At 39.9% G+C, this 27,322-nt stretch overlaps 1 protein-coding gene across 2 annotated transcripts in view; it reads right to left on the reverse strand.

The window, feature by feature from the left end:
• The window catches only part of NKX2-2 (NK2 homeobox 2), a 163,812-nt gene that overhangs the window by 45,329 nt on the left and 91,161 nt on the right, over positions 1–27,322 (reverse strand). For both annotated transcript variants that reach the window (XM_071211590.1, XM_071211589.1), the window contains exons 4-5: positions 16,013–16,063; positions 12,130–12,217 (exon numbers count right to left, since the gene is read on the reverse strand). In XM_071211590.1, coding sequence (XP_071067691.1) covers positions 12,135–12,217; positions 16,013–16,063 — 134 coding nt within the window. In that variant the 3' untranslated portion in view covers positions 12,130–12,134. The remainder of the gene's footprint in view (positions 1–12,129; positions 12,218–16,012; positions 16,064–27,322) is intronic.

The raw sequence follows: 27,322 nt of genomic DNA on the forward strand, positions 1-27,322 counted from the left end.
CATTTTGTGTTTGGCATTGCCCTTAGAGGGAGTCCTCCTTAAATTTTGTGCCCTAGGTATCTTGTCTCACCTGAGTCCCGTGCTATCAAATAATGATTTTTTTTTAGGTGTGATAATGGCATTGTGGTTACATAAGAAAGCATACATATATTTTTTAGAACTATATGAGAGGTGAAGTGACATGCTTGGGATTCTCTTTAAAATGGTTCAGCAAGAAAAATTCGTTATTAAAAGGGATAGATGAAGCAGATGTAGCAACATCTTGGTAACTGGAAACTGGAGGGTAGATTTATGGGGGTTCATTGAATTGCTTAAAATTTTTTGTAATAAACTTTCCTTTAGACTGGATAGTAGCACGCCAAAGCAGCATGAATAATAACCTCACCCGAATGAATGTATTTGCTGACCTCCCAAATCTCCCTGCATGCCGGCATCCTTTACACTTGGCCTGTTTACCTCCTTTCCAGGCCCAAAAGCAAACTCTGTGTCCCCTGCTCACTGCCATTGTGCACTGGTAGGAAATTCAGGGCATCCCTATTTCCTGATCTCCCCCTTGAAGCCTGAACAAAGATGGGAGCCTCTGTGGGATATATACTTTACTTGGAACTTTAAAAATAAAGGTGAGTCATTTGAGGGAGCAAATGTGGTTCGCGTGGTTGAGCACCTGCTTCCCACATGGGACGTCCCAGGTTTGGTTCTTTTTTTTTTTTTAATATTTATTTATTATTATTATTTTTAACCTCCTAAAAACAAAAAAAAAAACCAAACAACAAGCAAGCAAATGAAAAACGAAATCAGGGGAAACGATGTGGTTTAGTGGTTGAGCACTGTCTTTCCACATATGAGGTCCTGGGTTCAATCTCTGCCCCTAATATCTCAAAATTTTAAAAATGTCATTTCTTATACGGAAGGTTCAATGCAGATCAGCAGAATATCCATGTCTACATAAAGTAACATGACTTTAAAATGCTGTTTGACCTAAAGTAAGGGAGAAATGGAAAGGAGAAATGAGTTTATATGGCTACGAGTTTCTAAAAAAGAGTCTGGAGGCTGGCAGAAGGATTGCCCTCATGCACAACTGAGCAGAGTCAGAGAGACAGATAAAGCAGATACAACCCCCAGATATTGGTTCCTTTGAGGGCTAAAGAGACCCATGGGAGTTATGGTCATGGCCGATGGGGTTAACTACCAGGGCAGATGGCCCCTCTTTGGAAATGGTGTTTATGTGTGATGAATCTGGACTCAGATGGGATCTCCCTTCATAAGACTTTCATGCTAATGTGCTGGAGGTGCAGTTAATGTTGGGGTTTAAGATATATTTAGGGGATTTGAATCTCTGGACTGACAATGTGATAGCCAGGTCCTGAGCCTCAACAGACTCCAGCACCTACAATCTGATCTATTGGACTTACCACACTCAGCTAAGATGGAGTTGAAGAAGGACAACCACCACACCATGGAGCCTAGAGTGATTACAACTGAAAATGGGAGGATTGCAGATTCCACATGAATGCGGAATCTGAGCCTCCTCTTGACATAGAGGTGCAATGGACACAACCAATCCAATGTCCACATAGAAGAGGTGGCATTGGATTGGGAAAAGTGGACATGGTGGACGATGGGTATGGGGAAAGGCAGGAAGAGATGAGAGGTGGAGGCGTCTTTGGGACATGGAGCTGCCCTGGATGGTGCTTCAGAGGCAATCACCGGACATTGTAAATCCTCACAGGGCCCACTGGATGGAATGGAGGAGAGTATGGGCCATGATGTGGACCATTGTCTATGAGGTGCAGAGGTGCCCAAAGATGTACTTACCAAATCCAATGGATGTGTCATGATGATGGGAACGAGTGTTGTTGGGGGGGGGTGGGGTTGAATGGGACCTCACATATATATTTTTAATGTAATATTATTACAAAGTCAATTAAAAAAAAAAGAAAAGGAAAAAAAAAAATAAACAGGTTTGAATTAAAAAAAAAAAAAAAAAAAAGTCATTTGAGGTCCCATAAAAGAAATTGTAAGAAATGAGGTTGAGAGAAATAGGGTCAGATCCTGGTTCAAATCCCAACTTTGACCTCAGCAAATTACATTACTTTCGTGAGCCTTGATTTCTTCAGCTATAAAAACAGTAATATTAATATTTTCCTAACAGGACTGATATGAGAATGAAATGAAATAATATTTGTGAAAATCTCTAGAAAGGTGGCCTAGAGAAACCTTGAAGTTTGAACAGAATTTAGACAAGAGATAGGAAGAAAGGATAGAAGGCATTTATAAGCTTGATTTCCAACCAGGACCCTGTTAGGTTTTCTTTATACTTTGTAATCTGAAACCTCTGGAAAAGCTATTAGATGGCTCATTTTAGAGTATGCTGAAAAAAAGATAACATTGGAAAGCTCAGACCCTAGTTCATGTGTTCAGAAACATTTCTTTTTTTTAAAAAAAGATTTATTTATTTATTTCTCTCCCCTCCGCCCCCACCCTGGTTATCTGTTCTCTGTATCTATTTGCTGCATCTTCTTTGTCCGCTTCTGTTGTTGTCAGCGGCATGGGAATCTGTGTTCTTCTGGTTGCGTCATCTTGCTGTGTCAGCTCTCTGTGTGTGCGGCGCCATTCCTGGGCAGGCTGCACTTTGTTTCGCGCTGGGCGGCTCTCCTTACAGGGCGCACTCCTTGGGCATGGGGCTCCCCTACGCGGGTGACACCTTGGCATGGCAGGGCACTCCTTGCACGCATCAGCACTGCGCATGGGCCAACTCCACATGAGACAAGGAGGCCCGGGGTTTGAACCGCGGACCTCCCATGTGGTAGATGGACGCCCTAACCACTGGGCCAAGTTCACTGCCCAGAAACATTTCTGAGTGAGTGTGGATATGGCCATAATAGACAGACCTGTGATACTCTGAGCCAGGCTCCTCCATTCTCACCATGCAGATGGTAAACCAAGAGAGAACATAGTTTCTTCCATTAGTAGAACCTGTAGTTTTTTTGTTTTTGTTTTTTAAGATTTAAAAAACTTTTCATTTCTCTCCCCTCCCTCATTGTCTGCTCTTTGTGTCCATTTGCTATGTTTTCTGCTGTGTCTACTTGTATTCTCACTAGGCAGCTCCAGGAACCAATCCTGGGAACTTCCAGAGTGAGAGAGGCAATTACTCTCTTGTGCCATCTCAACTCCCCTGTTCTGCTATATCTTCTTTTTTTCTCTCCTCTGTGTCTCTTGTTGCATCATCTTTCTACACTAGCTCTCCACATTGACCAGCATTCCTGTGCATGGCAGCACTCCTGTGTGGGGTAGTACTCTGCGCAGGCCAGCACTCCATATGGGTCAGCTTGCCTCATGGGTCAGCTTGCCTTCACCAGGAGGCCCTGGGCTTTGAACCCTGGACCTCCTATCTGTAGACAGGAACACAATTGCTTGAGCCACATCCACTTCCCTAGAGGCTGCTGTAGTTTTAATCTTCCTCATCACAATGAGCTAAGACCTTAACTATGCACTTTGATGTGAAGATTTCATTTTTCAGGCCAGAGTATGATGGAGACAGTTGGGTGGGCAGTTGCTGGGGACAAAAGTGGAGGGAGGATATTTGGAGAAGCTCATGTCAGAAGAGGAAACCAAGTTTGAAATTTCACAGAATCTTTAAGGCTGGAGTCACTGAGAGACAGCAGGTGCAGACACCCATTGTGACTTGAAGCACCCTGTCTCCTCTCTGGAGCCTTCTCCTGGGGATTCTGCTATGCCAGCCTTGGCAAGCAGGTGCTCCCACAAGCAGTGGAGTTACCTTCAAAAATCCCAGTGTGGGCCACCCAGACATCTGTAGTTATTAATTCAATGCCAGACAAGATTGAGCATCTCTTCTCCAAATGTTAATATTTTGTTGTTCTGGACCCTGGATGCATATTCAAACAACTTGGGAAGATTTAAAAAATTACCCAACCTTCTAGGACATCCCTAGAGCACCTGATATCATTGGACCCAGACACTGGTATTTTTTTAAAATTCCTAAAGTGATTCTAATGAATAGCAAAGGTGGAGAACCACCATTCTAATTTTTAAAATAACATTATTTCAAATTAAAAATAAATGAACAAAATAACAGAAAAGGGCAGCTCAACAAGTTATGGAATCATTACTCCTAAAATGTTCTTTCCAGACACCTTTATCTCTTATAAGTCCAACTGCTAACTTAGTTGTTCCTCTAGTGTTCAGAAAGATACATAGATGAACAGATTAGTATTAGTTAAATTACATAGTCAAGGTCTCCCTATTAATGGAAAAAATGAAGAGAAAAAAATGCTCAATCCTACTCATATCTCATAAAACCAAACCCCATATTCTTTTTTTTTACCTTTAGCATTAATATATTACCAACTTTGCTTTTGCTACGAAAACATTACTGGCTCATTTTCTATTGCTATTACTGAGGAATAACTTTTTCCAAACTTTCACTTTCAGCCTAATGTGTCCTTGTGTCTAAGGTGAATCTCTTGTAGATAGCAAATAGATGGCTCATATTTTTTTAATTTGTTCTGTCAATCTATGTCTTTTAGTTGGGGAATTCAATCTATTAACATTCATTATTACTAATAGAAAGGCATTACTTACTTCATCCATTTTCTGTTGTCTTATCTTACTACTGTCAGTCTTTTAATCCTTCCAATTTTTCTTACTTATGTTCTTTATTTCTACATTCTTCTCCAGGGCTCTCTCCCTTGTCTTTTCTTTTCAAGCTGTTACACACCCTTTAGTAGCTCTTGTAGATCCTATCTTTTGGTAACATACTCTCTCAGTTTTAGTTTGTCTATGAAGACTTTAAAGTTGCTTTCACTTCTGAAGGATAGTTTTGCCAGATAAAGCATTCTTGGTTGGCAGTTTTTCTCTTTCAGTACCTTAAATATATTGTACCACTGCCTTCTCACCTCCATGGTTTCTTTTGAGAGATTTGTACTTAGACTTATTGAGGCTCTCTTGTAAGTAATACATTGCTTTTCTCTTGCTGCTCTCAAAACCCTCTATCTTTGGCTTTTGACAATCTGAATAATAGATGTCTTGGAGTAAATATATTAAGCTTTATTCTGTTTGGGGTATGTTATCCTTCTTGAATATTGATATTCATTCTTTCATAAGGGTTGGAAAATTTTCAATCAGTATTTCCTCAAATATTCTTTCTACACCTTTTCCATTCTCTTTTCCTTCCAGGGCACTGATAATTCATACATTTGTGCACTTTGCATTGTCATTTAATTACCTGAGACCCTGTTCAATGTTTTGCATTCTTTCATCTGTCTGTTCTCCTATCTTTTCAAGTTCAAATGTTCTGTCTACAAATTCACTTATTCATTTTTCTAACATTTCAAATCTGTTGTTATATTCCTCTAGTGCATTTTTAATCTCACCCATTGTGTCTTTCACTCACATAAGCTCTGTCACTTTTTCTTTGCAGTTTTTCAAACTGTTCTTTACGCTTACAGTGTCATCTTAATAACATAAATGCCCCCAAAATACATGAGACACACACTGGCAAAACTGAAGGGAGTAGATATCTCTACAATAATAGGTGGAGACTTCAGCCTTCAACTCTCAGCATTGGATAGAACACCTGGACAGAGGATAAATAAGGAAACAGAGAGCTGGAATAATATGATAAATGAACTATACCTAACAGACATTTATAGAGCATTAAACTCCAAAACAGCAGGATATACATTCTTCTCAAGTGCTCATGGATCTTTTTCCAGGATAGACCATATGTTGGGGCATAAGTCAGATCTCAGTAAATTTAAAAACATTTAAATCATATGAAACACTTTCTCTGATCATAATGAAATAAATTTGGAAATTAATAATAAGCAGAAAAAGGGAAAAATCACATATATGGAGATTAAACAATACAACTTTAAATAATCAATGAGTTAAAGAAGAAATTACAAGAGAAATCAGACAAATTAAATGAGAATTCAACATGCCAAAACTTACAGAATACAGCAAAGGCAGTGCTGAGAGGGAAATTTATAGCCCTCAATACTTACATTAAAAAAGAAGAAAGAGTTAAAATCAGACGTAACAGCACACTGAGGGGAATTAGAAAAAGAACAAAAAATCAATCCCAAAGCAAGCAGAATGAAAGAAATAATAAAGATTAGAGCAGAAATGAATGAAATGGAGAATAAAAAAATCGATAGAGAGAATCAACAGAACTAAAAGTTGGTTCTTCAAGGCCTAGAGCAACTTTGTGCCTGGGAATTTCCTTCTGTCAGCCTTCATGTTACTCAAATGTGGCCAGTCTCGAAGCCAAACTCAGCATGTAAATGCAATGCCTTCCCCCCAGCGTGGGACATGACACCCGGGGATGAGCCTCCCTGGCAACGAGGGACCACTATCAACTACCAACTGATGATGCAACTGGAAAATGACCTTATACGGAAGGTTCAATGCGGATCAGCAGAATATCCATGTCTACATAAAATACCATGACTTTAAAATGCTGTTTGACCTAAAGTAAGGGGGAAATGGAAAGGAGAAATGAGTTTATATGGCTACGAGTTTCTAAAAAAGAGTCTGGAGGCTGGCAGAAGGTTTGCCCTCATGCACAACTGAGCAGAGTCAGAGAGACAGATAAAGCAGATACAACCCCCAGATATTGGTTCCTTTGAGGGCTAAAGAGACCCATGGGAGTTATGGTCATGGCCGATGGGGTTAACTACCAGGGCAGATGGCCCCTCTTTGGAAATGGTGTTTATGTGTGATGAATCTGGACTCAGATGGGATCTCCCTTCATAAGACTTCCATGCTAATGTGCTGGAGGTGCAGTTAATGTTGGGGTTTAAGATATATTTAGGGGATTTGAATCTCTGGACTGACAATGTGATAGCCAGATCCTGAGCCTCAACAGACTCCAGCACCTACAATCTGATTTATTGGACTTACCACACTTAGCTAAGATGGAGGTGAAGAAGGACAACCACCACACCATGGAGCCTAGAGTGATTACAACTGAAAATGGGAGGATTGCATCCAGCATCCAGGTGGAATCTGAGCCTCCTCTTGACATAAAGGTGCAATGGACACAACCAATCCAGTGTCCACATAGAAGAGGTGGCATTGGATTGGGAAAAGGGGACATAATGGACAAAGGGTATGGGGAAAGGCAGGAAGAGATGAGAGGTGGAGGCATCTTCGGGACATGGAGCTGCCCTGGATGGTGCTTCAGAGGTAATCACCGGACATTGTAAATCCTCACAGGGCCTACTTGATGGAATAGAGGAGAGTATGGGCCATGATGTGAACCAATGTACATGAGGTGCAGAGGTGCCCAAAGACGTACCTACCAAATCCAATGGATATGTCATGATGATGGGAACGAGTGTTGTTGGGGGGGGGGGGAGAGGGGGGGTGGGGGGGTGGGGTTGAATGGGACCTCACATATATATTTTTAATGTAATATTATTACAAAGTCAATAAAAAATAAAAAAATTAAAAAAAAAAAAAGTTGGTTCTTTGAGAAGATTCAACAAATCAATAAACACTTAGCAAGATTTGACAAAGAGAAAAGAGACAATGCAAATAAATAAAATCCAAAATGAGAAGGGTGACATTACCCTTGACCTAACATAAATAAAAGAGAAGATACCATGAACAACCATATGCTAACAAACTAGACAACTTTGATGAAATGGACAATTTCTGGAAACATTTGAACAAACCACATTGACCCAAGAAGAAAAAGAAGACCTCAACAAACCAATCACAAGTAATGAAATTGAAACAATCATCAAAAACCTCCCAAAAATGAAAATTCTAGGAACAAATGACTTCACAGGTGAATTCTACCAATCATTTAAAGAAGATCTAATACCACTCTTGCTCAAACACTTCTGAAAAAAATTGAACAGGAAGGAATGCTACCAAGCTCATTCAATGAAGCTAATATCACCCTAATACCAAAACCAAATAAAGATAGTATGAAAAAAGAAAATTACAGAACAATTTCTTTAATGAACATTGATCCAAAAATCCTCAACAAAATAATTGCTAATCAAATTAAAACACATATAAAAAATTGTACATCATGATCAAGTGAGCATTATATCAGGTGTGCAAGGGTGGTTCAACATATGAAAATCAATCAGTGCAATACTCTGTATTAATAAATTGAAGAAGAAAAATCACATGATCATTTCAATTGATGCAGAGAAGACATTGAGAAAATACAACACCCTTTCTTGATAAAAACACTCTGAAAGATAGAAATAGAAGGAAACTTTCTCAGTATGATGAAGCGTATATATGAAAAACCCACAGCCAACATTGCACTCAATGCAGAAAGACAGAAGGCTTTCCAACTGAGACTGGGAACAAGACAAGAATGCCCACTTTCACCACTGTTATTCAAGATGTTGTTAGAAGCTCTAGATAGAGCAATTAGGCAAGAAAATGATATAAAAGGCACCCAAATAGGAAAGGAAGAAATAAAACCTTCATTATTCACTGATGATATAATCATACACTTAAAAAATGTAAAAAAATCCACAATGAAACTATTAATCTCAGTAAATGGTGGCATACAAGATTAATACTCAAAAATCAATGCATCTCTATATATTTACTGATGAGAAATCTGAGGGGGAAGTCAGAAAAAAATCCATTTATGATAACGACTAAAAGAATAAAATATGTAGGAAAAAATTTAACCAAGGACATAAAGGACCTGATACAAAAAACTATAAAACATTGCTAAAAGAAATCAATGACGATCTAAATAAATGGAAGGATATTCTATGGTCATGGGTTAGAAGACTAAATATCATTAAGATATCAATTCTACCCAAACTGATCTACAATTTTAATGCAATTCTGATAAAAATTGCAGTATACTTCTTTGTAGAATTGGAAAAGCCAATTATCAAATTTATCTGGAAGAGTAAGAGTTCCCAAATAGCCAAAAATAGCTTATAAAGGAAGAAAAAAGGTGGAGGACTCTCACTTCCGACTTAAAACCATATTATCTAGCTACAGTCATGAAAAAACAGAATGGTACTGGCATAAAAATAGAGGGATTGACCAATTGAATCGAATCGAGAATTTGGAAATAGACCCTCATATCTATGGTCAAGTGATTTTTTTTTACAACACTGCTCTTATTTTAAAGACAGCAGTTTAACAAGGCCAGAACCCATTCCCCACCCCCTACCCAAAAGGGAGCAGTAACAGTTCAACAAACCCTCTAAAAAGCAGCCCACTAATCACCTTATCTCTTCTGCTTCAGGAGGGCTCTGGGAAGAGAGATTGGGCCTTTTGGGGAAGGAAATATTCGTAGGGCCAGGTTATTCTATTCCCTGCTTCGAGTGAGCTGGAGTTCTCCCTGCTTCTGGCCATGTAAGGGGAAGGCTTTGATAGGACTCCAATAGAGATGGGAGCAATCAGTTTCCAGCAGGGTGGCTCTCTCACATCAGGAAAACTGGGGGGATGGTGCTGCTGCTAAGTCTTCCCCAAATCTACTCAAGCGCTCCATGAGAGTTGATATAGGGATCCTGCCTCAGAGAGGGCATTGGGACTGGGCACTATCAGCCAGGAGAGAGCAGTGACCACAGAGGGTGAATGAATGGCAGTTACTGCCAGGTCAGGAAAAGGAAACAATCTCCCTTTCCTACATATCCCACCCCATGCACCCCACACCCCCACACTCTATGCAGTCAAGGTCCCTTCTGAGGTCGACATGAAGAATAGGAGGAGTGATAGTTAATAGAACTCTATGGGCTGAAATTAATAACCAAAAGCAATTGGGGTAGTGATGCAATGGACCAGGAATGCTAAGGACTGGAAAAGGGGATCTGATATGATCCAGTTGGAAACAGAGACTGGAGGAGAATAAAACAATTTCAGTCTATAGCCTACTGCAGTAGACGGGTTGATGCACCAGTTACACATGCAGCATGTCCCTCCACAGATTTCAAGGTCCTTCAGGGAAAAAAGTGAGTCTTATGCTCTTGAAGAAATCAGAGGCCATCCTTGTGCTGGGCATAGAGTGGGGCTACATCTACATGAGCTGCTTGAGGAATTCCCCTCCCTGGTCTGGCCCCACAAGTGAGTTATTTTATTATTTTGGAAAGTTATGATTGACTCTCAGGCTGGATGTTTGTCTAAGTTCACAGCAATCTGAGGAGGAAGAGCTCTTTGGTAGCCAGTGGTAAGGCTGAGACCTGTTGACCTCAGGTGGTTTTGTACTGCTCTGGAAATGCAAGTGGCTCTGGAAGTCTTTACTAATCTCTTAAGTCACCCAGCTTCTCTCTGCTTAGGAGACTGAAAATTATTCCAAATGGAAAGATCTTCATTTATTGAGTGTGAAATTACAATGACACACCCTGAAAACATTGTACTGGGGAATTCAGTTAGAGGAGATATTGCAGGACAGTTTATTGCCTCAATTCTCCCAAACCAAACTTTGTTCTGAGAATCTGGAGGTTCCTGGGAATAGGACAGAGGAACTTCTACACTCTTGCCTCCCATAACTCAGGAGGGGAAACAAGTGTGCTGTTTTTAGTTTTGAAGTGGTCCTGATACAAACATTTGCCTGTACATTGATGATGTAAGGAACAGTCTGAAAATATGATGACAGAAGCAGGGTTGATTGCTAGGAATAAGAAGCATATCATAAAGTAGTTAAATATGCAGAAAACTGCTTCTAAGAGAGACTAGCTGGCACTTTCTGAAGACAACAATTATTCTTAAGACAGCACCATACTTCATTTCTACACCCTTCTTTTATTTTAACAAAAAATATTCATCTTTATGGTATTTTTTCCCTATAATCTTTTTCATATTCATAATTTACATGGATATGATGATTGTATAATCATGATGTGTGTACAATTTTCCTTCCTTTTTTCATTTAATACATAGCATAAATGTTTTCACGTTATTACATAGTCTTCATATCAATAATTTTAATGGCTGAAAAATATTTTGTTAAATAATTCACAATAATTTATCAAAATATTACTTAGTATAAGAATTTGGGTTTGCTTTTAATTTTACTATTGTAAAATGTCATTTTTGCTAGTATAAAAAATGTGTTTTTGTGTATGTATCTTTTTTCCTCTTTTAATTTTAAGAATAGAGTCCTGGAAGTGAATGATTTGGACAAAATGCTTGATGTCTTTTTAGTTCTTGTCATAATTGTCAAATGTCATTCCAAAATGGTTACATCAATGTACAATTTCACCATCTACCCTAAAAATGTCCCCAAATAAAACAGAATTTGTGCATATTTGTAAAGGGAAGAAAATGTAGGAAAATATGGAATAGAACAATCACAACTCTGTGTGTGTGTGTGTGGTGGACTGTTGGAGAATTGGGGCTTAATGTACCTCTCAAACAATTAATCTTTTGCCTGGAAAATAGGCTGAGCTGACCAGATGGTGAGTGGGATGAAATTGCTTTCCTACCATTGTGTGCAAGATTTCTAACTCTTTGTAACCCTCTCAGTTCTTCTTAGGCAGTAAAAGTCAATGTGGATGCTTGCTTGCTAACAACGGGAGGCAAAACCCCATCTCTGCCCTAATTTCTCATCACTCGCTCAGTACCTATTCATTTAGACTTTTGTTTTTAATACATGTATTTTCCCTTGGCAATACCATAATGTCTTTTTTGTTTGTTTGTTTGTTTTTGGTCTCTCTCTTCTGTAATCATGATTAACACAAATGTAATGGATGTAGTATTCCTTCATTTGAGTCTCTCTTTTATTCTTTTAATTCTAAACTGCGGCTCTTCCTGAAGGAGGACTGTGTTACAAAAGAATGGAATTTTTCAGACAATGTTTAGTACATAATAGTTTTAAGAGGCTTCATGTTTTTTGCAAGAGACAAATTAAGCAGCCTCCTCTGCTATGTAGACAACATCTGTTACACAGTCACCATTAATGATAACGCCCAGCTCTCTTTTGTGGCTGATTTTCATCCAGCTGCACCTACCCGTAAAAGGCATGGGCAAAAAGGACTACACGTTTGTCTGTCAGTTCAGAATGACTTTGGAAAACAGTGCAAACCCCAAAGCAAATCTTCGCTAACCTTTGAAATCAGAGCCTTCATAAATCACTGGTAAGCACTGCTTATAACCTCCTTACAGCCAACTCACCATCTTTATTTTTTTATAAGATGCTCCAAATCTTGGATTGGTGATACAGAAGAAGGTGCACCAAGAAACCGAGCTTTATGACATCCACCTGTAAGGGTCAATGACAAGCTCTTACTCCAAAGCTTTATTCAGACAAATTCCCATTTGTACCAACAGATCGATAATTAAATAGCAAAATCCCTGTAAGATCTTTGATAGAGCCAATTAGCTAGGGCTAACAGTTCTACCTGATGACATTATTTACTTTGCTATTAAACATTAAGATTCTTAAATGAAAACCAGCTATATAGGAAATACACAGACCAGTAGAGGGGCTCCACTTTCTTTGCAAGACTGAGCGGCATAAAGTCTCTCTCTCATACAATTTGGTTGAATTTTTGGTACATTTTCTCCACTGGTTTTCTCGGTGGATGGATACATTATAGTGTAACATGTCAGTTTATTCACTTAATGCCTCTTTAAGTGCCTGCTGTGCTTCAGGCTGGCTGCTGAATGCCAGAGATACATTGGGGAACAGCACAAAGTCCTTGCCTTCAGGTAGTTTGACCCACTGGAGGGGGAGAGGTAAAACACATGACTGAAATTATAAATAAGAGTGATTGAGGGGTGGCATTTTAAATGGGACATTCAGAGACAGCCTTTCTATGTACAGAATTCTCAATGAAGGGCAGGAGAGAGAAGAGTGAGAGTGCAGGAAAAGAGCATTCCAGGCAGGGGAACAGTAGTTGCAAAGGGTCCAAATTGGGCAGGTGTAAGAAGCAGTGCAGATGCCTGTGTGGCTGGATGCTTATGCTAGAGGAGAGGGAGATGGATGCAAGGTTGAGAAGGTGGGCAGGGGTCAGAATTCTTGGGGGTCTTGATGAAATAGAGATTTTACACTGTGTTGGAGAGCCTTAAAAGGTTTAAAGCAGTGGACTATTGCAGTCTGCTTTACATGCACTTTGATTTAGTATCAAATTCAGCTGAATGTTAAGTGTTACACCAACTGAACCATCTCTTTGAAGCATACAGGAATCACGACGTAACTCAATTTCCCCATCTGTAAAAATGGGAAGCTTGCCTTTGAATGCAGTTTTAACCTTGGCTTATGGGTTTCCAGGGGGCTCACAGACAACCTTCAGAGACAGCTTGTAAAATGTTCTGTGTTTAAGAAGAATCCAGACCCCTAGGGAGGCTGATAATCATTGATCTGAATAATCATTGAATGGAATGATCCTAAATTCAGTTCCAGATGTAATTTTCCACAATCCTCCAACTCCTAAATGTAGCTGGCAATCTTTTATTAGTGATTTTTTTAAAAAGTGAGGGACCAAATTTGTCCATTGTTTCTTATTCCCCCTGATTTCCTTTCTTCATCATTCATCAGGGGTATGTTTTCAAGTCTCTCTGTCCCATCTGGTAGATTGCATCAAATTCTTCATGCTTTCCTGTATCCGTGGCATGTAACTGTGCAACTGTGGGGCACACTTCCACACACCTCTACTCTGGCTGGAGGACTTATTCTGGCCAATTGGGATGTTGCCAGATGAGTCACAAGCAGAAATTTGGAGAGCCCTTGTTAGGTCTCACACTCTTGCTTCTGCTAAGGCCGTGAGAAGTATCTGCCTAGGCTAACCTGCCAGTCCCAGGGAGGGGATGAGAGGTGTGGGCAGCAGAGCCGAGGCACCTAGCCAAGCCACCTAGCCACGCCCAGGCTGGATCAGTCAGTGCCCAGACCTGTAAGCAAGCCCAGCTGAAATCAGCCAAGCCACCCAGCTGACTCACAGATGTGTGTGCTAAATAAATGCATATCGTGCTGCTGAGATTTTTGTGGATATTTACTAGGTAGCAATGGTTACCTGGTATGCCATATTGCTACCATTATTGGAGCCCCCTTTGTGAAAAACACCAAACTGGAGATCCTAAACTTCATGTCCTAGTCTACCCACTTTGGGCCCAGACTCAAAACTGAATCCCCAGTTTCAAAGGTGTCTTAGCCATAACCGTGTTAATCAGCTTTGGTTGTTTACACTCCCTTACTGGCACCCACTCCAACTTTCCCTTCAAGAACTGGCACAGCTGCTCACAAAGACCAAGTACTGGAGGGTTCCACTAGAGCCCTAATCTCATAATGCTGTGACACAGCCTGACAGTGGTATATGCTACAGCCCCCTAGCCTGATACAGGAGTGTCAATGACGGATGCAAATCCTCATTTAAAGCAGGGACGTCTGCTGCAGATACGCACTAAACGACTGTAATTAACGCAAACGGCAGCACACCAGCTGAACCTTGGTATACACTAATTGCCCAGGATGCTTAATCTTCAACCCTACCAGTTGCAGGAGGATTACATGTCTTTGGTGAACTCAGTGGAGAGTAGAAAGTAAATTTGTTTAAACAACAGTAGAATTTAACACAGGCACAATGGAAAATCATAAATAACTTACAACCAAATCTCAGCCTGCTCTTTGTCTAATCAAGGGCTGCCTCCTGGGAGAAAGGAGGGAGAACCGGAGCCTCTGGATTTAGGCTTTTATTAAACTATAGTAAGAGTCATGGGGAGAACAAATGGATTCTATTGAAAATAACAGGTATGACCAAAGCAACATCACCATCATCTCAAAGCCACATTTCCTTGAACAAGCCTTCGAAAGTGGAGGCATGAGAGAGTTTTGTTGATCTTCAACCTACTGTCCCCAAATCCCCCAAATCCCATTTACCCCCAATGTAAATGAAGAAATGCGGCAGTAGATTTCCTTAGCTCTTAAACAGCATACACCTTTTTTTCTTTAAAAATATTTTTTCAAAAGATGATACAGATAGATAGTAAATTTTGTGCAAACAGTGAAATGTAAACCCTTTACCCTTAATCCCTCAGTTTATCTCCCCAGAGAACTAACCACCGTTACCAGTTTCTTATGTGTCCTCAAGTTATTGTCTGTATACAACCCTCACATACACGCTCCCCTATACCCAGCTATATTTTTTACGTGAAAGGTAGCTAGCTGCACACCCTGTTCTATACTTGTTTTTCTTCACTATACCCTGGAGATCACTCCAAATCTGTACTATAGATCTGCCCCATTTCTGCTGATAGCAGCCTGGAGTTCTTTGGGATGATGTATCATAATTTATTTAACCAGTCCCCTTGGGATGGCCATTTAGGCTGTTTCCAGATTGTTGCTACTACAAGCAGTTAAGCAGTGAACACTCTTGTATATGTGCCAGCACATCTGTAGAAAAAATTCCCAGTAATTAAAGGGCATGTACACTTTTAAAAAATGTTGATAAATAATGCCAAATACCCCTCCAAAGATGCTGTAACCATTTACACTGCCACTAACAATATATGAGGCTGCCTGTTTCTCCACACTGATCACATATTTCTGACCATTAAAAGTGATCATTTTAAAAGTTTTTTGTGTAAGTAACTAGTAAGGTTAGCATTAGAAGTATTAAAGATATGCAGCGTTTAGTTATCAGGTGCGCTAGAGCTATGTTATCTAATACTTATAGTATTATAAGCCCTTGAATTGTGGTTAGCATGACTGAGGAATGAAATCTTTAGTTTTATTTAATTCTAATTAATTTAAATTTAAATAGACACAGTTCATCTTTGTAGAAAGTTCCACTGGGCATCACTCGTCCAGAGACTGGGTTCTCATAGTGTCATTCTAAGGCAAACTTGACATCACCTGGTGACTTGTTAAAAATGTAGCATCTCAAATAAGAATTGAAAAAAAAAAAAGAGAAAAAGAAACAACAACAAAAAATGTAGCATCTCAGCTTCCCACAGAACTACTGGCTCAAAATCTGCATGTAAAGAAGACTCCAGGAGATTTCAGTGCAAATTGAAGTCTGCAAAGGACTGGTCTTGATTCTAGTCTCAATTTAGCTCTCACCTGTGTTTGTCATCTTGGGCAAGTTGCTTTTCTGGGTCTCTGTTTCCTCATCTGCAACAAGAGTGAGTTAATATTTCATATTCTCTGATATCTATGGCACTGGGATCCATATGTGATAGACCCTACAATTTTACTAGTGCCAGAAACACTAGTCAATTTTTTTTTTAAAGTTAAATTTTATTTTATTATTTTTTAAAGATACATAGATGACACAGAATGTTACATTAAAAAATATAAGGGAAGTGGATTTGGCTCTATGGATAGAGCATCCATCTACCACATGGGAGGTTCAAGGTTCAAACCCAGGGCCTCCTGACCCGTGTGGTGAAGCCGGCCCACGCACAGTGCTGATGCACGCAAGGAGTGCCCTGTCATACAGGTGTGTCCCCTGTGTCGGGGAACCACACATGCAAGGAGTGCGCCCTGTAAGGAGAGCTGCCCCATGCAACAAAAGTGCAGCCTGCCCAGGAGTGGGGCCTCACACACTGAGAGCTGACGTATCAAGATAATGCAACAAAAAAAGAAATACAGATTCCTGGTGCCGCTGACAAGAATACAAGCGGACACAGAAGAACACACAGCGAATGGACACAGAGAGCAGACAACTGGGGGTGGGGAGGGGAGAGAAATAAATTTTTTTAAAAATCTTTAAAAAAAATAAGAGGTTCTTATATACCCCATTCCCCACACCACCCCCCCACTCCTCCCACATCAAAAACTTCCTTCATTAGTGTGGTACATTCATTTCACTTGATGAGTACAGTTTAGAGCACTGCTACACAGCATGGATTAGAGTTTATGTTGTAGTTTACACTCTTACCCAGACTATTCAGTGGGTTAAGGCAGGATATATAATGTCCTGCATCTGTCCCTGCAATATCATTGAGGACAACTCCAAGTCCTGAAAATGTTCCAGTATCACACCTCTTTTTCCCCTTTCCCTGCCTTCAACAACTCCCATGACCACTGTCTCTACATCAATGATATAATTTCTTCCATTACTAAAGTCACAATATTCTATAGTAGAATACTCAGTAAGTCCACTCTAATACATATTTTATTCCTCCATCCTGAGGGCCCTGGGATGGCCATGTCCACTCCACCTCCAAATAGAGAGAAGGGCTTAGATCCCATATGGCTGATGGATAGAACTCTCCTGCTTGAAGATATAGACTCTCTTGATTTCCTGGTGTGGTGGTTGACCATCCTCACCTCCCTGTTAGGTGACCTGGGTAAGTCCAATGAACCAAGGAGTAGGTGTTGCAACTCTGCTGAGGCTCAGGGCCCAGCTGACACGTAGACAGTCCAGAGATTCAAGTCCCCTGAGCATACACCAACCCCAGCACCAACCACAGGTTCAGTAAAAGTAACAGAAGAGGCATGCGTAGAGAGGTCCCATCTGAGTCCAACTTCATCACACTCAGGAGCACAAATTGCAAAGTAAGGCCCACAGGCAAGGCATTGAACTCCAGAGCCATCTGTCATGACGGTAGGACCTGGGTGTCTCCATAGCCCTCAGGAGCACCCTTACCTGGGGTAGTATCTACTTTGCTGTCTCTGATATCCTGCTGAGATGTGCATAAGCACGACCCCTTTGATGACATCCCAACTCATTTTGAAGTCTCTTAGCCATATAAACTCATTTGTCTTTACTATTTCCCCCTTCTATTCAATGTCTTTTTCTAGTTGGTGATTGGTAGTAATCCCTCAGCACCAGGGAGGCTCATCCCCAGGAGTCATGTCCCACACTGGGGGGGGGGGGGGAGGTGGGGAGGTAATGAATTTATTTATTAATTTTTTTAAAGATTTCTTTTTATTTATTTCTCTCCCCTTCTCCTCCTCTCATTGTCTGCTCTCTGTGTCCATTCACTCTGTGATCTTCTGTGTCTGCTTGCATTCTTGTCAGGTGGTACTGGGAATTTGTGTCTCTTTTTGTTGTGTCATCTTGCTGCATCAGTTCTCCGTGTGTGTGGTGCCACTCCTGGGCGGGCTGTGCTTTTTTTGTGCAGGGTGGCTCTCCTTGTGGGGTGCACTCCGTGCTTGTGGGGCAACTCTATGTGGAGGTCACCTCTGCGTGTCACAGCACTCCTTGTGCATGGCAGCACTGCACATGGGCTATCTCACCATATGGGCCAGGAGGCCCTGGGTGCTGAACCCTGGACCTCCTATATGGTAGGTGGACGCTCTATCAGTTGAGTCACATCTATTTCCTGGTAATGTATTTACATGCTGAGTTTGGCTTAGAGAGAGGCCACATTTGAGCAACATGGAGGCTCTCAGGAGGTACCTCTTAGGCAGCCTGCAACTCTAGGCCTAGTTCAAATTTCAAGCACATAGGCTCATAAGCATAGTCATCAGTATCAAGAGCTCATCATTAGACCATCCTTCTTTGCTGGTCTTTGCCCTTGTACTTGGGGGATTGTTGCTGCTCCATTGGGCAGTGTGACATAGTTTCCTGGAATGGGAACTCAGCACTCCCTCAGTTGTCATGTGAAACTCTACCGCCCATGTCAATACCCAAAAAACATCCAAACATATCTATATACCCTTATATGCATTCCCTGGAGAACTCACCCCCACCCATGCATCCCTCATCAATGACATCCCACATCCCACAATGTTCCTCCCCTGCTATAGCTGAACCCCTCTGTGATCCAAAACTTCTTCAAAAATGGAGTCTAATATATTGCCAAATTCAATTAATAGGAAAATGAAATAGTACTGATAGGTTTAAAGATTAGAAATAGAATACATAATAATTTAGAAAAACTAAAAGTAAAAGATAAATTTGGGCATTAAAAAATCGAAAACTGGATAGTGGGGCAAGATGGTGGCTGAGTGAGCACATCGGATAATCTCTCCTGCAAAGAAGCAGCTGGGCAGCATTGGAAATTCTTCGGGACCAGGCTGTTTTGGGATTTTGCAGGGCAGGAGGTGTCTGGACATCAATTTGGTGGGAAGGTAACAGAGAAAATTTGTGTATAAGATAAAATTGAGGCTCTATTACACAGAGGTGGGGGCTTCACATGGGACGCTCCCTCCTGGGGTGGGCGGAGCCACAGCATCGGCCCCTGCAGAGGCGATTCCTGGAGGCTCTGTGGTACTGGGGAATTCATAAGCCCTGAGCGGGCTATTGGGGGGCTAACAGGGTAGGAGGCCTTCGCAGACCGATTTGGGGAGACAAATGGGAGTTTTATTGTGAGGTGGGGAATTTTTGATTGCAGACACAAATAATAGCGCTTCTGGCTAGAGCCCTGCCCCCCTTAAATTGTTCACAATAAAGAGACGTCACCAGGAGGCTGTTTCAGGGACTGGCAGAGTGGGAGACGTCTGGAAGCCGATTAGGGGACTATTTTGTGAAGCATGGGAATTTTGGTTTTGGACTCTGTTATCAGAGTTTCCGGCTGGAGCCCCACCTCCGGGCCTGGCTACTGATCTGCGTCATTAAATTGGCTGCAGTGTAGAGGCACCCCCAGGTGGCCATTCCGGGGGCTTACAGGGTGGGAGGTGTCCTGAAGTCAAATTGGTGATACAGCCACAGATACACAGATACAGTCTGTGGGGTTCAGACACAAATTTCAGAGTTTGCGGATGTGACCTCTCCCATAGGGCTGGCACCCAGCTGCAGGGATCTCTGAAGGCTGTATTGCACTGCGGTGCTCCCAGGCTCCCTGTTAACTAGATTTGAGGTTGCCAGGTCTGAGTCCCCTAAACCCTAGTGGCCCACACCCCAGAGACTCACACCTCTTGAGTCTTCAATATCACAGACTTTCCATCCCTGAATCCATCATACCCTGAGGTCCATCTGAGGTCCTTGAATATCCTAGACCTCAATGTTTGCGTTTTTTTCTTTTTTGTTTTGTTTTGTTTATTTTATTTTTTATTTTTTGTTGTCCTGATTGCTAACATTACATTATCTCCTAGTCTTTTCTCCCATCGTATCCCCCAAAGTCTTTTTTTTTTTTCAGTTATTTAGGGGTTTTTTTGTTGTTGTTGCTGTTGTGGTTGTTCTATAACTTTTTTTCTTTTCCTTACTTGTTCCCCTCCCTTTACCCACCCCCTTTTTTCTTTCTTCTCTATTTTTTTTTCTCTCTTGTCCCTTTTCTTCTTATTTTATTTTATCTTAATTATACAATAGGTGCTGCAGGGAACACCTCACATTTGCTGGGTTTCCTCATCCTCCGTTGCCTCATTTCTGTGTGAATTGATTTTGGCTACCTATACTATCCCCTTTCCCCTACATCTTGATATCCTCCATCATCTACTGTCTCTCCTATATTCCACCTCCCTTTCTTTGATCCCTGAATTGTCTAACTCTTAATTTCTAATACCTTTGTTTCATTTTCTGTCTTTTATCCACTCTTGAAACTATTGCCTTTCTTTTCTCTTTCCCTCTCTCACGAAAACACTAGCTTTTTAATTCACACCATATTCCTCCCATAGTCAGTCAACTACCTCATTATAGGTACTCTACCTACTGCTATAACTCTACACAACTTACATGAATCTAATATCCATCCTCCCAGATCTCATATTGTTGCTCTGTTAACATTTATCACCAATACTACTTTACACTTTTTCCTTGCTTACACAATTGCCTTTCCCTGGCCCTAATACTTTCCTTCAAAGTGAACTCAGCCAGCAATGAGAAATTAGAATAAGAAGAACAAAGTGATAAAGGGAAGATATAACACTTATGCAAAAACAACAGCTAATTAATCCCCAAGATAGGCAAAGAAGCTAAGGAACTGATTAAACCCATCAAGATAAAATGATGACCAGACAACAATAAAAATCTACAAACCAAACCAGTAATCAGGAAAACATGGTTGAATCCAATGAACAAACTAAAAACCAGGAAGGGGAGCAGAACTTTGCACAAGTAATTAAAGATCTCAGAACATATATCACCAACAAATTTGATGAAGTAAAGGAAGAGGTTAACAATATGAAGACAACAATTAGAGGGGAAATTGCAGACATATGCAAAAAGATAACAGATATGATGGGAATGAACACCACAGTTCAAGAAATCAAAAATACACTCACAGCAAATAACAGCAGATTAGAAAAGGCAGAACAGAGAATTAGTGATGTGGAAGACAGTACATTGGAAATCAAACAGATAGTAGAATTGATTGATAAAAAGAAAAAATCCAGCTAGGACTTAGGAACATGAATGACGATGCAAAACACTCAAACATATGTATTATAGGCATACCAGAAGGAGAAGAGAAGGGAAAGGGGTCAGAAGGAGTGTTGCAGGAAATAATGGCTGAAAACTTCCCAAATCTACTGAAAGAGACAGATGTACATATCCAAGAAGCACAGAGCACCCCAATCGTCATAAACCCCAACAGGCCCACACCAGGACATATACTTGTCAAATTATCCAATGCTCAAGACAAAGAGAAAATTCAAAAAGTGCAAGAGAAAAGAAAACCATCACATACAAGGGAAGCTCCATAAGATTAAGTGCTAATTTCTCATCTGAAACCATGGAGGTAAGAAGGCAGTGGTATGATATAGTCAAGGTACTAAAAGAAAAAAACTTCCAACCAAGAATACTCTATCCAGCTAAACTAGCATTCAAAAATGATGGAGAGTTCAAAATATTCACAGATAAACAGAAACTGAAAGAGTATGCAAACAAGAAACCTCCCCTTCAAGAAATTCTAAAGGGAGTTCTGCAGGAAGAAAGGAAAAAACAGGACAGGCAGAGTTGGAGGAGAGTGTAAGAGCAACAAAAAAGACAAAAAGAGAAGGGAAAAAAAAAAAACCAAACAAACAAAATATGACAAACACAAGTCCAATCAAAATATGGCTAACATAAATAATTCCTTGAAAGTAATAACACTGAATGTCAATGGATTAAACTCACCTATCAAAAGATTCAGACTGGGACATTGGATAAGGAAATATGACCCATCTATATGCTGTCTACAAGAGACACATCTTAGACCCAGAGATTCATGGAGGCTGAAAGTGAATGGTTGGAAAACAATCTTACAAGCAAACAACCAAAAAAAGGCAGGAGTAGCTATATTAATATCAGACAAAATAGACTTTAAATGCAAAACAATTGTGAGAGATAAAGAAGGATACTACATATTAGTGAAAGGGACAATCTGTCAAAAAGAACGAACAATCATAAATATTTATGCTCCTAACAAGGGCGCCTCTAAATACGTGAGCCAAATGCTGGAAAAACTAAGTGAAAGAATAGATGCATCTACAATTATAGTGGGGGATTTTAATACACCACTATCAACTCTGGACAGAACATCTCAAAAGAGAATCACTAAAGAAATGAAATATTTGAACAGTATGTTAGAGTAGCTGGATCTAATAGACATATACAGATCATTACACCCAAACACAGCAGGATACACATTTTTCTCAAGTGCACATGGATCATTCTCCAAGATAGACCATATGCTAGGTCACAAAGAAAGGCTTAATGAATTCAGAAAGATCGAAATCATACAAAATAATATCTCTGACCACAGTGGAGTGAAGCTGGAAATCTGCAAGGGCCAGAGGCCCAGATTTCACACCAAGACATGGAAATTAAACAGCACACTCTTAGAAAAACAGTGGGTCAAAGAGGAAATCTCAAAAGAAATCAATGACTACCTTGAAACAAATGATAATGATAACACAACATACCAAAATTGATGGAATGCAGCAAAAGCAGTACTGAGAGGGAAATTTATAGCCATAAATTCATACATCAAAAAAGAAGAAAGAGCAAAAATTGAAGAACTAACTGCACATTTGGAGGAATTAGAAAAAAAACAACAAAGTAATCCAACAGGAAGAAGGAAGGAAATAACAAAGATAAGAGCAGAACTAAATGAAATAGAAAATAAGAAAGCACTTGAAAAGATAAACAAGACCAAGAGCTGGTTTTTTGAGAAGATCAACAAAATTGACAAACCTTCAGTGAGACTAACAAAGAAAAAAAGAGAGAAGATGCAAATACACAAAATAAAAAATGAGAAAGGAGATATGATCACTGACCCCACAGAAATAAAGACTATCATAAGAGGATACTTTGAAAAACATATTCCAACAAAAATGACAATTCAGAGGAAATGGACAAATTCCTAGAAACAAATAAGCAACCTATATTGATGAAAGAAGAAATTGATGATCTCAACAAACCAATCACAAGAAAAGAGATAGAATCAGTCATTAAAAACCTCCCAACTAAGAAGAGCCCAGGGCCAGACGTCTTCACAGGTGAATTCTACAAAACACTTAGGAAAGAACTAACACCAATCTTGCTGAAACTCTTCCAAAAAATCGAAACAGAAGGAACATTGCCTAAGTCCTTCTATGATGCCAACATTACCCTAGTACCAAAGCCAAACAATGACACCATAAGAAAGGAAAATTACAGACCAATTTCTCTAATGAACCTAGACGCAAAAATACTTAACAAAATACTTACTAATCATATTCAACAACACATTAAATGAATTATACACCACGACCAAGTGGGATTCACTCCAGGTATGCAAGGATGGTTCAACATAAGAAAATCAATCAATGTAATACACCATATAAACAGAAGGGAAAAAATCACATGATTATATCTATAGATGCAGAAAAAGCATTTGACAAAATACAGCACCCTTTCTTGATAAAAACACTCCAAAAGATCGGAGTACAAGGAAATTTTTTTGAATATGATAAAGAGTATATATGAAAAAACCTACAGCCAACATTGTTTACAATGGAAAAATCCTAAAATTCTTCCCTCTAAAGTCAGGAACAAAGCAAGGATGCCCACTCTCTCCCCTTCTATTTAACATTGTCTTAGAAGTACTTGCTTGAGCACTGAGGCAAGAACCAGATATAAAAGGCGTTCAAATTGGAAAGGAAGAAGTCAAAATTTCATTATTTGCAGATGACATGATCCTATACATAGAAAACCCTGAGAGGTCTACAACAAAGTTTCTGGAACTCATAAATGAGTTTAGTAAAGTTGCAGGTTATAAGATCAATGCGCAAAAATCAGTAGCATTTCTGTACACCAATAATGAGCAAGATCAGGAGGAAATCAAGAAACAAATACCATTCACAATAGTAAATTAAAAAATCAAATATTTAGGAATAAATTTAACTAAAGATGTAAAAAATTTACACACTGAGAACTATACAAGACTCTTCAAGGAAATCAAAGAAGACCTAAATAAATGGAAGGATATTCCCTGTTCATGGATAGGAAGACTAAATATTATTAAGATGTCTATCCTACCAAAACTGATCTACACATTCAATGCAATCCCAATAAAAATCAACACAGCCTTCTTTAAGGAACTAGAAAAACTAACTATGAAATTTATTTGGAAAGGAAAGAGGCCCCGAATAGCCAAAGACATATTGAAAAAGAAAAATGAAATTGGAGGAATCACACTACCTGACTTCAAAACATACTACAAAGCTACAGTAGTGAAAACAGCATGGTATTGGCATAAGGGGAGACACACAGACCAATGGAATTGAATTGAAAGTTCTGATATAGAACCTCATATATATAGCCATATAATATTCGATAAAGCCACCAAACCCTCTCAACTGGGAGAGAATGGCCTATTCAACAAATGGTGCCTGGAGAACTGGATATCCATATGTAGAAGAATGAAAGAGGATTACCATCTCACACCTTACACAAAGATCAACTCAAGATGGATCAAAGACCTAACTATAAGAGCCAAGACCATAAAGACCTTGGAAAGCAGTGTAGGGAAACATCTACAAGACCTTGTAATAGGAAATGGCTTCATGAACATCACTCCAAAAGCACAAGCAGCAAAACATCAAATAGGTAAATGGGATTTCCTCAAAATTAAAGCCTTCTGCACCTCAAAGGAGTTTGTCAAGAAAGTAAAAAGGGAACCTACACAATGGGAGAAAATATTTGGCAACCATATATCCGATAAGAGACTTATAACTTGCATATATAAAGAACTCCTATATCTTGAAAATAAAAAGATAAACAACCCATTTTAAAAACGGGAAAAAGATTTAAACAGACACTTCTCCGAAGAAGAAATACAAATGGCTAAAAAGCACATGAAAAAATGCTCCAAATCTTTAGCTATCAGGGAAATGCAAATCAAAACTACAATGAGATACCATCTTACTCCCATAAGATTGGCAGCTATGAAAAAAACAGAATAATACAAATGCTGGAGAGGATGTGAAGAAAGGGGAACACTCATCCACTGCTTGTGGGAATGCAGAAGGACCAACCATTCTGGAGGATAGTTTGGCGGTTTCTCAAAAAACTAACTATAGATTTGTCATATGACCCAGCAATTCCACTGCTGGGTATATACCCAGCAGAACTGAAAACAAGGACACAAACTGATATATGCACACCAATGTTCAGAGCAGCATTGTTCACTATCGCCAAAAGTTGGAATCAACCCAAATGCCCATCAACAGATGAGTGGATCAATAAAATGTGGTATATACATACAATGGAATACTACTCAGCTTTAAGAACAAATACACTACAAACACATGTGATAACATGGATGAATCTTGAGAACCTTATGTTGAGTGAAGCAACCCAGGCATAGAAGGACAAATACTACATGACCTCAATGATATGAAATAAGCAAGCTGCCTCAGAGAGGTAGAGAATGGAAGATAGGCTTACAGGAAATTGGGGGGTAGAGGAAAGATGTAAGCTGACATCTACATGGGTGAAATCTATGATAAGCTGGTAGTTAATATGTGCACAAGGAAGAGATAAAATGGGGGCATAGGGTTACCTTTGGGTGGGGCTTTGCGGGTTTGAGGAGGGCTAGGGATGGGCGGATGGGTAATATTGCCCAAGAAATTGGGGGGAGGGAGGGGCAACATATGAATATAGGAGATTCTCAGGTGTTGGTTGAAAGTAAAATGCTGAGAAAACCTTTTCAAAATATAATTAGGAAAGTTACCTGTTTAAGATACTCAAAGGGGATAATCTGACGCAGGACAGATTCCTAGGGAATATCTGAATGCTCATTTTGCCCGAGTGGGTTATACCATTGGGTAGAGACCCATATAATGAGAGTGAAGGTAGACCTACATCCTGGGGAGGACTAATGCCATCAAATAGAGGGAACTGTATCTCTCAAGAGAAAGGGTGTCTCCCAGGGCATTAGGGCAGTTGAGCAAGTCAAGCCCTCAACACTGTTGCAAGTATCTCTGAACATGGCTCCTCAAGAAATGAAGATTGACAGTCACTGTGGGCCCCAAGGGGAGGGGGAAATAGATATTGAATAGATGGAACCAAAGTAAATGTGAGGGCAAATGAAGTGTTTCACAAGAGTACACAAGGATGGATATAAAACATGTAATATTACACCAAAAACATATAGGGGACAACAGACTAATAATGTAAACCATAATGTAAAACTTAGGATAAGTAAAAAATTTAGAAAACTGTATAGCCTAAAATATAAACCACAATATAAACACAAATGTCACCTTGTTTGAAAGCTATTGTCTCAATATCTGTACATCAGTTTCAGTAAATATGATATGAATAAGTTAAAAGATTATTGCTGTGGAAGGGAAAAGGTTTTATAATGGATATGTGGGAGTACTGTATATTGTATATATGAATTACTGTGATCTAAGGCTCTTGTGAAGAGAAGCTCAATAATTAGGAAAAAAGAAAAGAAAAAGATAGGATGTAGAATTTTTCTAAATCAATATGTATTCTATATCTAAACTTTAAACTCATCACTATATTCCATTTTACTAGTAAGGGAACCTGACATTATATTGGGCTTCACTTTTCAGGAAGTTTTGGATCACAGAGTAGTTCAACAATGGCAGCAGAGGAATACTGGTATTGGATGTTATTGACAGGCGATATATGGTTGACAGGAAGTTATACAGGGCATGTGTCCAGGGTGCATGGAAATGTTTGGATATACTCATAGTGGAAAAATTAAAAACAACAGCTGGGGGGGTACTGGGTTCCTGACCGGGGGGGAGGGGGGCTCTGTCGTGGTCCCTAGGGAAGCAGCAGCAGTCCCCCAGGTGCAACGGTAAGGACCAGGAAGGAATGAGGGTCCAACAGTGAGCCCCTGATACTAATGACTATGCTTGTGAGCCTATACACCTGAAATAAGGACAAGGCCTAGAGCAGCACTGTGCCTAAGAGTTCCCTCCTGACAGCCTCCCTGTTACTCAAATGTGGCCAGTCTTGAAGCTAAACTCAGCATGTAAATGCAATGCCTTCCTCCCAGCGTGGGACATGACACCCAGGGATGAGCCTCCCTGGCACCGAGGGAT

This window comes from Dasypus novemcinctus, chromosome 24, assembly GCF_030445035.2.
Source record: "Dasypus novemcinctus isolate mDasNov1 chromosome 24, mDasNov1.1.hap2, whole genome shotgun sequence".
NCBI lineage: Eukaryota > Metazoa > Chordata > Mammalia > Cingulata > Dasypodidae > Dasypus > Dasypus novemcinctus.